This window comes from Melanotaenia boesemani, chromosome 9 (genome assembly GCF_017639745.1).
Source record: "Melanotaenia boesemani isolate fMelBoe1 chromosome 9, fMelBoe1.pri, whole genome shotgun sequence".
In the NCBI taxonomy this organism is placed as follows: Eukaryota; Metazoa; Chordata; class Actinopteri; order Atheriniformes; family Melanotaeniidae; genus Melanotaenia; species Melanotaenia boesemani.
This window is the reverse complement of record NC_055690.1, coordinates 8,549,630-8,564,188: the sequence shown is the minus strand read 5'-3', so window position 1 is coordinate 8,564,188 and position 14,559 is coordinate 8,549,630. Positions and strand designations below refer to the sequence as shown.

At 37.2% G+C, this 14,559-nt stretch overlaps 1 protein-coding gene across 2 annotated transcripts in view; it reads right to left on the bottom strand.

The window, feature by feature from the left end:
- Positions 1–2,130: 2,130 nt before the first annotated feature.
- ngef (neuronal guanine nucleotide exchange factor) overlaps positions 2,131–14,559 on the bottom strand; it is a 34,352-nt gene continuing 21,923 nt past the window's right edge. For both annotated transcript variants that reach the window (XM_041994850.1, XM_041994851.1), the window contains 11 exons: positions 13,907–14,157; positions 11,808–11,968; positions 11,552–11,704; positions 8,422–8,551; positions 8,211–8,285; positions 7,433–7,522; positions 5,762–5,919; positions 3,898–4,056; positions 2,969–3,048; positions 2,787–2,891; positions 2,131–2,695 (listed from right to left, as the gene is read on the bottom strand). In XM_041994850.1, the coding sequence (XP_041850784.1) occupies positions 2,445–2,695; positions 2,787–2,891; positions 2,969–3,048; positions 3,898–4,056; positions 5,762–5,919; positions 7,433–7,522; positions 8,211–8,285; positions 8,422–8,551; positions 11,552–11,704; positions 11,808–11,968; positions 13,907–14,157 (1,613 nt within the window). In that variant the 3' untranslated portion in view covers positions 2,131–2,444. The remainder of the gene's footprint in view (positions 2,696–2,786; positions 2,892–2,968; positions 3,049–3,897; positions 4,057–5,761; positions 5,920–7,432; positions 7,523–8,210; positions 8,286–8,421; positions 8,552–11,551; positions 11,705–11,807; positions 11,969–13,906; positions 14,158–14,559) is intronic.

The following is a 14,559-nucleotide window of genomic DNA, read 5'->3' as shown; positions in this document are numbered from 1 at the left end:
GAACTAGTGAAATGCAGCAGAGAACAGGTGGGTTTTTAACCTGGATTTAAATAAACTGAGTGTTTCAGCTGATCTGAGGCTTTCTGGGAGTTTGTTCCAGACATGTGGAAAATAGAAGCTGAATGCAGCTTCTCCATGTCTGGTTCTGACTCTGGTAACTGATAAGAAACTGGATCCAGATGACCTGAGGGTTCTGGTAGGTTCATGCTGGGTCAAGAGGTCACTGATGTATTTTGGTCCTAAACTATCCAGAGCTTTATAGACCAGCAGCAGAACTTTAAAATCTATTCTCGTACGAACAGGCAGCCAGTGTAAAGACCTCAGAGCTGGACTGATGTGGTCCACTCTCTTGGTCTTAGTGAGGACTCACTAAGTCGGTAGGGTGGTTGGTGGTTTTTAGGTGTATAGACTGAAGCTCTGTGGTGACCTTTAATCATTTCTCTTTGGCTCCAAAGACCATCACCTCAGTTTTGTTTTTGTTTAACTGAAGAAAGTTTAGACACATCCAGTTAATCTCCTCAATGCATTTACCAAGAGCCTGTACAGGTCTTCGGTCTCCTGGTGACATTGTAATATATATCTGTGTGTCATCTGCATAGCTTTCCTTTGTGACCTGTTCCAGTGCATTATTCACCAGTCAGAACAACACATTCACTTTCTGGGTTACATATACTTTTATTTTAGTGCTGGGCAACAATTAAAATTTTAAATTGCGATTAATCGTGATTAATCGCATTGTTACACGCAAAATGTCGCTTTCCTTTAAAAGAAGGCCTACAGCTATATAAAGAAAATGCAATAAATTTTGGTTTACTAACACTAAATCAGGGGTCTCCAACCTGCAACTTCTGGAGCTGCAAGTGTTTCTCTGGACCTTCCACAATGCCTCTAAATACATGGCTGAAATATTTTTTTAAATCTATCTTTCCTGTCATTAGGTTGGAAACCAGGGACTTTTTTTCTTTTACTTTACATAATTTTCCAGAAATGTCTACATCCCTTAGAAGAAAGTCTGTCTATCTAAAGATTTATGTTTTTCTTTATTTTAAAACCTAAAAACGGAAACGTGCCCATCCTTAATTTATTTATTTCAGTGCATCTCATTTGGATAATTAAGTATTCTTTTGAGTAAAAAATGGTGTAAGAGGCTTGAACAAAACTTGAAACATTTACTTTAATATGCTGATCAATGGCTGATCAGTTCAAGCATGAATAAAACAAGTATTGATTTCTTATCCTCACAAAATGTATTTGCAATTAAATGTTCTGCAAGTTTAAAATAATTTTCAGCTACTTTTCATCTCAGTGAAGTTTATTTTTCTCATTTCAGAGAATAATTTACAAAGCAAATTTTACAGTGCAAAATTAAAATTTTACTCAATACACATTCCATGACTGAAAAAGGAACCAGGAAATTATTATTATTATTACATTATTATTATAAATTATTACATTTTTCCCCACATTCATGCAGTCACCATCCTCATTGAAAAGTTTTCTTTAGCATGCATGTGTAGGGCCTCTGTTTGGTTAACCCGTTAATGCCCGATGGATCATATTTGATATATACAGTTTCAGAGACATTTTCCATTGCAATATGGTAAAAAATTAGCTCAAAATCTTATTGTATACATTCTGATACTTGTCTTCTGCCCCCTGTATGGGCACATTTTGCACCACAATAATGCTGACATACTACACAGTAACACACCAGACTTATATGCAATTTTTTACATTTTGTTAAAGGGCCAAATAAAGATTTTTAGATGTTTTTTGTCTATTATTTCTTGGGACAGGTATCAAAGGGTTAAAGTAACATTAGAATCAGAGTCTTTATTGAGTACAGCACGAAAGAAAATCATATTTTTGTTAATTTTGACACAAAGCCACAGAGGTCATAAGTCATGACACTTAAACACTGCACAGAATCTCAGTATATTTTACCATCAATTCACAGCCATTTTTCATTTCTTTTCCAATTTCCTCCATGTTTTACTTCTTAATTGTGTTTGTTTGTAGCATTTTGTGATGTGATGCAAATCTTTGCCTGATTTGTTTATATTTAGTGTACTTACAGGTGGTATTGTTGCAGTCTGCCATTGCAGTCCTAAAAGATGTTTGTGCTCTGGCATTTACAATAAACAAAAGTTTTAAAACCCAATCTCTCGTCTGAAGGATTTTTACAGAAACATTTTGGGTTCTTGCAGCTTCTATTCAAACACTTGCAGGAGTTAAACTCCACACTGTACAAAGTATTTTGTACAAATATTTACAATTTTGTCTAAGATGCATGTCATAGCTTGCACGTTTATTGACTTAACCATAACCGTTCACTGGAGTGAGGATCAAAGGAATAAGATGTCGGTGAAAAAGAATAAAGTCACATCTTTCCTGATTATTTTCTCTTAGTGCAAATGATTCTGAATGACACTCAATATTTTGACTCATTCACTGTTGTCCCGCATTTTTTCAGTCCAAAGACCAGAAGAGTTGGGGCCCTTTGGAGTACGTACTCCTGACCTCATCCCAATTCTGGTTCTAGTTTGTGGGACTGCACCACCTTCATTGGCCTGCTGGATCCTAAAAGCCTCTCTCAGGTTCTGAGCTCGGACCTCTTTGCTTTGTATCTCTTCTACTACCCGACTGGGGAACCAGCCCCTTTCGCGATCATGGAGCCTTTCAGCCATCATCCAACCTGGAATATATATGACATAAAGAGGTGATATGAGAATGGAAAGAGAAAATTTGTGAGACAATTTGTTTTATTTTGTATCTACTGTACACACCATCATTTGTTCGCTCTAGGAGGTTCAGAACATCGGCCATCTCAATGGAGAGTTCATCTGGCTCTTGAGCGGTGTATGACTGAATACACTGCACCTGAGGAGAGTCTGATAAACATGCAAATAGTTTTGAGTTCATGTTTCCACCGACCATAAACTTTATGTAATGTGTGATTTTCTCTCACCTGACTGATGGGAACTAGTCGACATGAAGCGTGTGCGTCTGTTGGGACAGAGTGCACACATCCATCGAAGCTTATCACTCCTGAGCCATGTGTGTCATATGAAATAAATATGTTAGAGAAGTAGTTGCTGGTGGCAAACCTTTTAAAACTACAAGAAATACAGCAGTATAACATCTGTTTTTTTGTTTTTTTTTTAACCTATTTGGTATATTATTATTAAATTCTATGTTATATATAATAAATGATAATATATAAATATTTGCTCTATATAATTTTGTACTTTGTCACATAAAATGCTTTTTTATTAATATACTGATTTTTTTTTACAGTATTAGTACTTTATCATATATTATAATATTTTCTCTATCAACACCTAAAATTAGTTTTTATTTTTATAGCAGCAGAGTGAGACAGCTGATCCATGGCACCAGATTAGTAAAGACAAATATCTTTGGAAATATTAACAAGCTGGAAATTGAAAAATGTTGCTGGTTATATCAAAAATTTACGTAACAAGTGTCCTGATTTGTTCATGCTGTGTTCCATATGTGGGCAAAATATCAAGTTTAGTTTAGCATTTCAGTCTGGAAAAGTCTAAACATTTAAGACTTCTAGACTTTGTCTCTCGTATTCATATTAAATCTTTATTGAAAGACCTGGAGATGTAATCATTGACCTGCCACTGCTTTTAGTTTCTTTCATTGTTGTTTTCTTAGTTTTATTTTATTTTTTTACTGTAACTATGTTGTGCTGTGCTGGTGGCTTTCTTTCTTTTTCCTGTAAAGCTCATTTTATTTCCTTAAACAACTGCACCTGTGCCATTTCACATCATCGTACTGTAAAACTGAACCTGAAGCTCACCAGGAGTTTATTTGAAAGAGAAAACAAACTCCACATCTCCAGACTTATTTTTTTTCTCAGATACTCACATACTGGAGGTCTTGATCATGTAGGTGACTTCACGCTCTTCTTGGTTCTCCAGGATCTTAAGATTAAAGACGTTAGCCAGCTGCTGACCCTGGTCTTCAAAATCTTCGGTCCTTAGCATGGCTCGTGTGCATGAGTCAAGAACCTGGAACTTGTCCCCACTGACAACATATTACGTAATTTAAATGTTCAGTTTTAATTTCAACAATCCAAATATTTTTCTTTAAATCTCCGTTTATCTATCTTTGTTACATCTGTGTAAAACAAATCTAAACAACAGTTCAACAATAACCCTTCATTAAGAAAATAGTTTATTGGTTTAAAAACTGTAAAAACAATGTTAAGAAGATGTCTGTTAAATGGTGTGGCCAGTTTGGATAATAGTATGCAAATGAAGTACAGGTGAATTAAATTGAATTTGTTTGCTGAAGGGAATTTGTCTTTCTTTTTTTCTGTCAAGATGCATTATCATCCTGAAAAATTACCTCATGATCATCAAACCTACTTTGAATGAAAACAATGAGAAGTGTCAAAATCTACATGTACATCTGTACATTCACTTTAGAAGGAGTGACGGATCACCTGACTTTTACCTGACATGCAACACTATATCATCACTGAGCAGTCATTTTTATGTTTCATTGGACCTACATCTAACAAAGGTTAGGGGTATCATCTCCCTGCCACATGCACTGTCCATGTAAACCCTGTGTTATTGATGGTTTACAGTTTATTTGTAAATAAATCCCATTTCCTTCAGGGTATTTCTGAAAAACACCTCTAGTTTCAGCCCTTTGCTGTTTTACATTGCTTTTGTTGTGTGTTTCCTGTTTTCAAGCCATATTAATTTAAATGTTCTTTTCTGATCAATTGATGTCCTCCTTGGTGTACCTCTATGTTTCCCTTTTACAACCTTTCCATTTTGTTTATGCATTATTTCAGACAGACCTGGGAACAACCAGGTTGAATTTTTTTATTGAAGGATAATTTAAAGCTGAGGTTTAAACTTACTTTAACCAGAGTTTGAGAAGGTTGGAGTGTTGTTCTATCAATTAAAAGTAGTTGTGCTTTTGCCTTAATAGTCTAATAACTTACACCAATACAGCAGAACAATTAAAACGATTGACAGCAAAGTAAGTACCAGATAAATAAGGGTCCTGATCTCAAAGCCTGACATAAAGTCTTTTGAACTGGGAAGTAGCTTCTGCTGTTAAACCCATGTTGGCAAAAAATCTCTCTCTTATCAGTGCCTGAAGATGATGGCGTGGTTCCACCTGATAGCAGTGTGCGACAAGGCTGACAACTCAGAAACAGACTAATCTGGAGCTTTTGCTTGCGATTAATCTGAGAAACATCAGTCAAAGATCATGTGTGTATGTGATGATATTTGTACACTTCAGTCAGAGTAATTTATGAGCGATGCCTAGATAGTCCGACAATATTTCTATAGATAAAAAAAAAAACAAAGTGAATGAATTAAAATAAATAATCTGTTGACCTTTTGAAGCAATAATAATAATAATTCTTACTTTATTAATCCCAATTAAGAAATTTGGCTCTCTATTTTACCCGCTTCTAGTAGATTGACTAGAAAGCAGTGGGCTGCCATATCTCACCACATGGATAGCAGTTGAAAGGTTAAGGGCCTTACACAGGCGTCCACAGTGATTCACCTCTGTTTCCAGACCTGGGACTTGAACCTGGGTCCAGACCCAAGCCCACCTCTGTAACCACTAGGCTACCACTCCCTCAGCCAACAGAATAATGTCAAAAAGTGATTACTGTATAACTGTTGCTTCAGACTTGCAGGACTAATCAAACAACTTTTTTGATACTAAAAGATGTAATAATTTTACTAATGCTTACCTGCGCTTGGTGACCAGCAGTAGATTGTTAAAAATGAGTAAGAAGACTGGTTGGTAGAGCTTACGACTCCGCATGGTCCTAGTGCTTTTTGGTCCGGCCATTAGCTGCACTTCACCCTTTTTTAGCAACCAGCGTGAATGTGAAATGATGGGCACAGACTAGAAATTAACAGAGGTATAAAAAACAAATAAATAGAAACAGACTTTAAAGACACATAGTGATGTCTGCTGCAGTGTGGCATGTTAATAGAGGTAAATAACATTTCTGTTGGAAAATGTGTAACACAACTTCATCTTGCTTTCAGTAGTCTCAAGCAAGCCCTTTCCAGATTGCATCTTCAGTTAAAAAACCCCTAGATCAAAGTCATGTGGTTTGGTGAGAAGGGCTATTTGCTCTCCAATACCCCAAGTATCTCCACCCATATCCAGACCAGGTTACTGAGTAGGGATATCTGGAAATCTGATTAGATGACACCACTGTAACAAATTACCGTTCAAAGTTCTTTCAAAAATTGGTTTCCTTATAGGATGTGTTCCGTTTTTCACTCCCTATACAAGGCTGGTTCAAATGACCATCCTTCCCACGTTGGACTATGGTGATGTCATTTACAGATTAACATAGACATAGTTGTAAAAAAGAATTTGTTCTTAATCTGCCTTTCCTGCTCAAATAAAGATAAAAAATAAGAAAAATAAACATTATGCCAAATTGTTCAAGTTAGTTGGTTAATTGTTCCCTATACAAGAGTCTGAGCTCAGACTGCAGTCCAACTTGTCCCAAGTTATTTTAGTTGTATTTTGTTCAGGTGATTTTAGAGGCCAGGTCATCCAATGTCAGTAGTTAAATAGTAGTGACATACTCTGGAGATGTGTTTTGGCCCATTGTCTTGCAAAAGGAGAAATGATGTTCCAAAAAGCTCAAACCAGATAACTGTGGTGCCCTCACTGGTTGAGTGCACCAGGACTTTTAAATGAGCTGCGTACAAAGTAACTTGTAAAACCCATTGCATCTCATTTTCCATTGTTTGTGGTAGGATAATGATACCTCAACAATTCAGCTTAAAGGCCACATCAACTGTTTGGTTTATTCACCCTTTAACAATCAAAATCATCACTTTTGTCTTGTTCACATTCAAGATGAGGTGATTGTTCCCACATCATGCTGCAAACGTGGTTAACCAGTTTCCTGAATGCATGTTCATGTCTATTCATTCATTTTCTATACCGCTTAGTCCAATTCAGGGTTGTGGGAAACCTAAGCTGGAGTCTATCCCAGCACTTAGCAGGACCAACACAGAGGGACAAACCACTCATGTTTACAGTCACTCACTGGGAGAATTTAGAGTGACCAATTAATCTAACATGCATGTCTTTGGGCAGTGGGAGGAAGCTGGAGTACCCACAGAGAACCCGCACATACACGGGGAAAAAATGCAAACTCATTGGAACCAGTGAGCTTCTTGCTGTGAGGCTGCAGTGCGAGCCACCACACCACCGCTTCATCTCCCCATTATCAGACCCTCTCTGTCTAAAATCTGTGCAGTATATTCACTTAAATTCTGGGCTCACTCAACAGCATCTGAAGAGCCACCGGTGTCCAAAAACCTGATAAACCTGATAAAGTGCAATTTTTATTAGTGTTGAAAATTCAAAGCAACATAACTTAGTTTACCTTGGATTTAAATTCCAGTGTTTTCTCAATGCTGATCAACTCCTCTGTGCGACCCATTTTCCGCACCCCTTCATTACATTCCTTTACAATCTGGGGGAAATGAAAATTAAATGAAAATCCAAACATTTGGAAATTTCAGTACAAACCTGAGTGTGTTGCTTGAATCACTTCCTACACCCGCACAATTTTTACCTGGTATTTTTGTAAATTCTTATGGGAGATATTTGTGATTAATAGATACACTGATACAGCTCTGTGACTCAGACCGAGTCTCTTCCTCCCCCTACTGGTGTGCTCATGCTGCACCAATAACTAATTTGCCAAAGTTGGTCATTTAGTTCAAAGCATGAAAAGATAAAGAGAAGAATTCACTTTTTTAGCAGAGACCCAAGACTTTCAGTGATTGCATTGATGCAACCTATTAGGGGCATAACAGGCTAAAAGTAGAGGGTGATGCTGTGTAATAGATGCAGAGGTACAAGCTGTTTTCACAAATGAACACTGGAGTGCAGCAGAGTGCAAACAGTTTGGTCCAGACTGTTTTTGCTGCTGTCCAGCACCGGCTTTCTGCTGGAGATGCACTCTTACATTTGGAACTGCAAGAGGACGTAGGATGTGGTGCAGGTGTTAAAAAAAATGCTGTATGCAGATAGGTTTCCTTGCTGTGTTGATACATACACTACATGTATTTGTCCATATGCATAACATTGTCAAGTGAGTGACTGCTGAGCTGACTTTATAAAGCCAACCTGAGTCTAACTCCTTAACTGGTGTTCACCTGCTCCAGTTGCTGATGTGCTTTTATTGCATTTGCTTCTCTCTCGGAGTGTTCCTCAGCTTTTTTCAGGATGTTCTGCGCAAAGAGATATAATTAACAATAAAGTGCCACCAAAACCAATTTTACTTTTTTTAAAGCAATCTAAACTTTCCACACACTCCTAGCAATTTACTGTGTTCTATTCATTGTTATGAAAAACTGATACACTCACTTGTACAAGTAGCTTGAGCCTTGTGATCCTCTGGAAAGGAAGGATAAGGAAGGAAGTAAAAGACAGACCTCTGACACGTGGATGCTTTTCCAGTAAAGCCATGGCATCCCGAAATGCTTGATTTTCCTCTCTGTATAGACAGTGGTATAAAAACGACATGATAATACAACTACAGTATACCAAGTCATCTCTTCAATGCTTCAAGGAGCCACAAAAGGGAAAAGAACAGTTAACAACAGCCAATAAATTTCGACAGATAACGATGGCTGTGGTCGTGGTAATGACCCTAAGCTCTAAATCAACCTCATTACAGATATTTTCTCTACCAAGTTCAAGAGCCATGGCAGAAATATACGATCACTGACCTCATATTGGGAAGCTGACCCAGCTTAGAAAATGACACTAGTTCCCTAATTCTACTCTCCTCTGAATTAATGAAACCTTTACAAAAGCAGTGGCTTCATCGCTGCCTGGAGCAGTACTCATCAGCATGTTAACCAAGGGAGTGGGCGGAAGAGTGGCCAAGTGAGCACAAATGGAGTTGGACACATTACTGTAATAAATTGCTCATAAGTAAACAACACTTTTTCAATCACATACAAGACAAATAAAATATAGCTTTTGTAAGGCATACTGCTCTACCTGCAAAGTCTATGCAAATAATGTCAAATCCCTGAAAGTGCAAGATCCGTCACATCTCCCCAGTTAATATTTCAGACATATGAGGCAGAAAAAAGGGCCAAAAACAAGAATACTGAGCACCTGGCAGAGGGAATCAGCAGTAGGCTATATTCATGTGGGAGGAAGCTTCTCACCCTACCTATGATAAGCCAGGACAGATAACTGAGTGGCAAATGAGAGGGCGGCAGCTCACTGAACTGAGTGGTGACTCATGCATCTAACACAGCCACTCGTTGGATCATCTGTTGTCTTGGCTGTTCATTAACATGGTGAGGTTAATAACTAGCATCTTTAAACTGGTATGCCACTGGATTAGACATTGCTTCGGCTTGGTATTAGCATGGAGAGGCTGACAATTATCATACACAGGTTAATAACCCACTCAACAATCTTCTACTTTGGTTATGGTGTGCTAAAGGGAGCATGAGTGTAATTGTTCACATCCTTGCTTGTGTACAACGCTTGTCATCAGAGAATTCCACAAGAGAGCACATCAACTCAGACTGGATAGAGTTGTAGGGTGTAAACAAGAAGATAAGCACGGCAGCAAAAGAGGAGGTTAGTACTTGGTTAATTTTGAGATCATGGCAGAAAAAAACCAACAGCAACTGTATTGTAGATTGTATGTAAGGTCCCTAACCACACACTCTGGGTCTTGTCTGCAAAACTTTAGGGTTCAGATTTCTACGCAGTACAGAGTCATCTCTTTTAAAAGCTCATAATGATGCTTTGGCAATAGATTTTAATTCTTCTGTTGTGCTGGTGCTTCAGGATGTTACAACAGCATTTGATATGGTGGACCAGACAGTCCTTATATCTCACATGGAGAATTATTTACGTGACACTGTTCTAATTGGTGTAGGTTGTTTTTGACAGACAGGAGGATCTCTGTTATGGCTGAAAATGTCGGAGATGTTTTTTCATCATGTGCCTCACGCTCTTGTGGTGTACCACAGGGATCCATTCTTGGCCCTATTTTTTTTTTTTTTTTTTTTTGTACATGCTGCTAATAGGGTCAGTCATAAACAAACATAATCTGTGTTTTCACTGTTATGATGATGTAAAAAATAATATTTGCATGTAAAACCCAGCAAAAATGTGACATCTAGCTCTCTGGTAAGCTGCCTGAGTGAGAGGTATAAAGCTGTGGCTTAATGAAAATGTCTTACATCTGAATAATGAGAAGACTGAATGTATTTTATTTTACACTGTTAGTCTTCCCAGTGTCACATTGTCAAACTTTGGTTCTCCGGCCTCAAAAAAAAACCAAAGTCACTTTTGACAGCTACATGAAATTCAATGTGAAATTCTGTTGTCAGAGCAAACTTCTTTTAGCTCAGTTTTGTGGCCAAATGTTAAACCATTTTCACAGCTGTTGTGACCTAGAGAAAGCTATTTATACTTTTATCTGTTCAGGACTTAATTATTATAGTGCATTTTATGTCAGTGTATAGCACGCTTGCCCACCTTCAGCTTGTCCAAAATGTTGCAGTCCATCTTTTAACCAATACATCCAGCTATGACCGCATCACTCCAGATTTTAATATTTGTTTGTCAAGCCATAAACAACCTTGCCTTACATTATTGCTCTAAGATTCTTACTCTTAAACATGAGAGGCCAATGAAGTTTTCAAATGAATTCATTTTAGAAGGACCAAGGTCTTAGTATAAACAGTGGGGTGTCGCTCTTTTGCTCTTGCTTCTCCCAGGAAGTAGAATTAGTTACCCTTCAACCTATGAATCATTTTAGACCTGGTACTTTTTAAATCAGAGCCTAAAATTCTTTTTATTAAAATTGGCTTTTAGTACTTAGTAGCTTTGGCACGCTGTGACATTTGCACCAGCGTTTACTTGTTTTTATACATTTTCTAACTTATATGTGTTTTATGTTTTTATTTTTTTCATGTTTATCTTTACTATGAGGCACTTTGGTCACCTTTTGATGTTGCAAAGTGCTATATAAATAAATTTTGATTGACCAATTTTTACTGCCGTTGATCCTCTTCTTTTAAAAATCCTCCCTAATCTGCCCGTAGCAGCTACTCGCATATTAATGCTTAGGTATGTGTAGGGTTTATTTCTGAGGACGGGCACAAATGATGCTTCAAACGTACAAAATATGTGAGATAATCATGACAATTCTGCATAAGTGTATTTAAAAGCTAGTATTTTTTCGCCTTAGCTTGTCTTCTTTTCTATTTCATGGCAGACTGTGTGTCACTCTGCTGCCATCTACTGTTCACTTAGCTGTTACTGCAGTCTGTGGCTTCTACCATACACCAGAATTTTGTTGCTACAAAGTTCCTCTTGCAACTGATATTTGATCTCAGTGAGGTTTCCTTGCATGACATCTTTCTTTTAATTTGTGATGTGTCTCACAGAAAAAGGTATGGATATAAGAGAGGTATTTCACATTATAACACATTTATTCATAGAATGAGGTACTCACAAAATGCGTCTGTAGTTCTTCTCTTGGTACACCTGGTTAATGACGTAAGTGATGAAGACGCTGAAGTGCTGTATTGCATGGTGATAAACAATGTCACACACGTCAGAAATGAGAATAGACTTCTCAATGCGGTGCTCAAGATCCATCAGGAACCTGAAGGAACATTGACAGACCGTTATCCAAGGACTGAAACTTCAGAGTAAAAATTTAAATGCCAGTTGCACACTGATTTGACTTAACCAGGGCTTCTCTGTACCTTTCACTGGCTTTCATGACTTCCTCAATGTTGGAGAAGAGAAAATGCATGTCGGACTGGCTGAGGGTGTTGTATAAATCAGGGTTACGGAGAAAGTGTGTCTCTAAAATTTCCAAACTCTTGTAGTAGGATGCTTCTGAGGTAACAAGCTCAAACATGGCCTGCAGAGAAAGCAAATCACTTCCACTGAGCACAATAATAATGCTGATGACCTGATCCATAGCTGCCTAGAGCCCACACAACTAACATTTTCTTTAATCATTACTTAGGAAAATCTCATCAAGATAAAATATATATTTTATTTACTAACAGTAGAACGAACAATACAGCCACAGAGAGCATGAATGCATCTGTGATGAGACTTTTTTAAAACATTCTTCTGGTTACTGCCATGTGTCCTGTAACTAATAGTTAACAATCATTACCAAAGTAAGTCATTGCCATCAGATTAGAGACAGTTAACCAGAGCAGACTGGTTTAATCAAACTTTCAAAACTTCACATTTTGATAAACATAGAAAGGGCAGACTTGGAAGAATCTTCAACATTCCTTGGGTGATTATAATCCTTGGCTGCTGGGAGACGTTCATCAATGCATTGAGTACATCTTTTCACTCTACCCTCATTACTCTTTATCCTCTGTGTGTTCATTAACTTGTGTTTCCCTTTTTCATTTCCCAAAAAGTATCTCTGGCCTAGAGTTATGGTGTCTGTTGGCCCTTCTTTCCTTTCCTTACATTCCACAACCAGCAAAAGTAGATCCTTCCTAGTTCTGGTTTTGCTGGAACTTTCTTCCTGTTAAAAGGAATTTTTCCTCATCACTGTTGCGTCATACATGCTTGTGAAATTGAATCAAACAAGTTGATTCACATATTTAGGCAGTTTTTTTGGAACTGGCATTGTATACTCACAATTCTGACTGTAATCTACTACATGAAACTGGGTTAAAAATGGACATAATGAAAGTTAGAAATTTTAATCTTAACTTAGATTTTAGGTTAATATAGTTGTTTTAACCATCAGGTATCATAACTGTGATTAATTAAAAGCAAGTTTCATTGAAATATTTTCAGTTTAATTAAAAAAAAGAAGAAGAAATTTTTTCTTTATTTTCTTTTTTCTCACTTTACTTCATTATTTGTTGATTCTGCTAAAGGGAACCTATTTTACTGCTGAAAGTGTTTTTGAGATTTTTTTTAACTTAATTTATGCAGCTTATCTTGCGTTTCAGCAGAAAATGTGTATTTTTTTCACCTAAAAGCTAAAGATGAAAAGGTTAAGTTTAAAATAATGTGAAGCTGTAGCATGTCATGTTGCATACTGGGACATAGATGCCATCTTATAATAAAAAACTCCTCTAATGCCCCTGTTTACAATCACTGTGGTCGGGTTAGATTTTATTTTGATTGACAGCAAAAGAATGGTGAATCTACTGGAAAATGGGAGAGATGAAGAAAGAAAAAAAGAAGAAAGAATATTTATGTTACTAAAAGAAACTAAACTGTACTGCTGAATGCAAGATTTGCTTGTTAAAAAGCTGATCACCTGCAAAATATGACTCATGAACACCGGTGGACTCAGCACCATGAATCATTTATCATCTTAAGTCAAACATGTGGACATGTCTACTATCTTAAACCACATTCCCTTGTTTGATTTTGCTGTTACTGTTTGCAGTTTTGTTCTTAGATCTTATCAACAAACTACAGACATTTAGATTAATAGCACACACTCACGCTGTACAGCAGTGGTTTTTGAACATTTTGTGTCTAACCATGCACACCATACTGTGAAGGCTGACCTATATGGCCCTTATCATTATCTGTTATCATGTGTATTGATAGTTTCTAGGTAGATAGAACAGCTCATGTGTATGTTACTCATGAAAATGATTTAGGATATAATATGAAAGTTTTTTAAATTACATCAAATAAGAAATTAAATAATTTAAACTCATTGATTCATGAGTTTATTCTGTTTTCTCTATCTAAAACTCCCGAACTGGGCAATATTGGTGTGCAGCCTGGAGTTTGAGAACCACTGCAACCACCACCGAATCAGAAGAGAATATTTATCATCCTGTTTCTTAGACTTGCTCACCTCTTGCATTATGATTTCATTTTGTGATAACTGGTTGAGAAGGCCGCTGGCCTGCACAGCTTCCAGATTCTGCCACAAGCTTAATGAGTGAGAACTGTTTCTCAGCTGAAGTTGTAATGCTGGTAGAGATGTTGCACCACAATCTGCATCCAGAGTCCTGGTCTTGTGCTCAGGATAGCGGTTCTCACGCTGCCGCCGTTGCTCGATCTCTTGCTGTTTGGAGGTGTCCCGGTATTCCTGGTACAGAAAGTCTAAAAGGTAGAAAAATAAATAAATATAAAGAAAAAATAGGGTCTATGCTTTAGTTTCACATGTTGGATTTCACTTAAAGAGCCTCTTGCAAAGATCTTGTTTAAAGTTGACCACTTGTTTAAAATATATAACATTAATCATTCACAAATTAACAAATTTTTTTTGTGAAGTTACATTAATCTGCCATAACATTACACTGACCAGCATAATAATAAATAGGCCCTTCTCATGCTAACTTTGTCTGCAAAATTATTTAGGTCTGAATAACATGTAAATGCCAGGATGCAGTTTACCCAGCAGAAACGTGCACTGTTACAGTGGTCCTGGCATGATTATTTCTTATCGTTTCATTCCTTATCCTGGGTAGCTCTAGATTAGCTTCTAAGATGCCAGAATTCCTA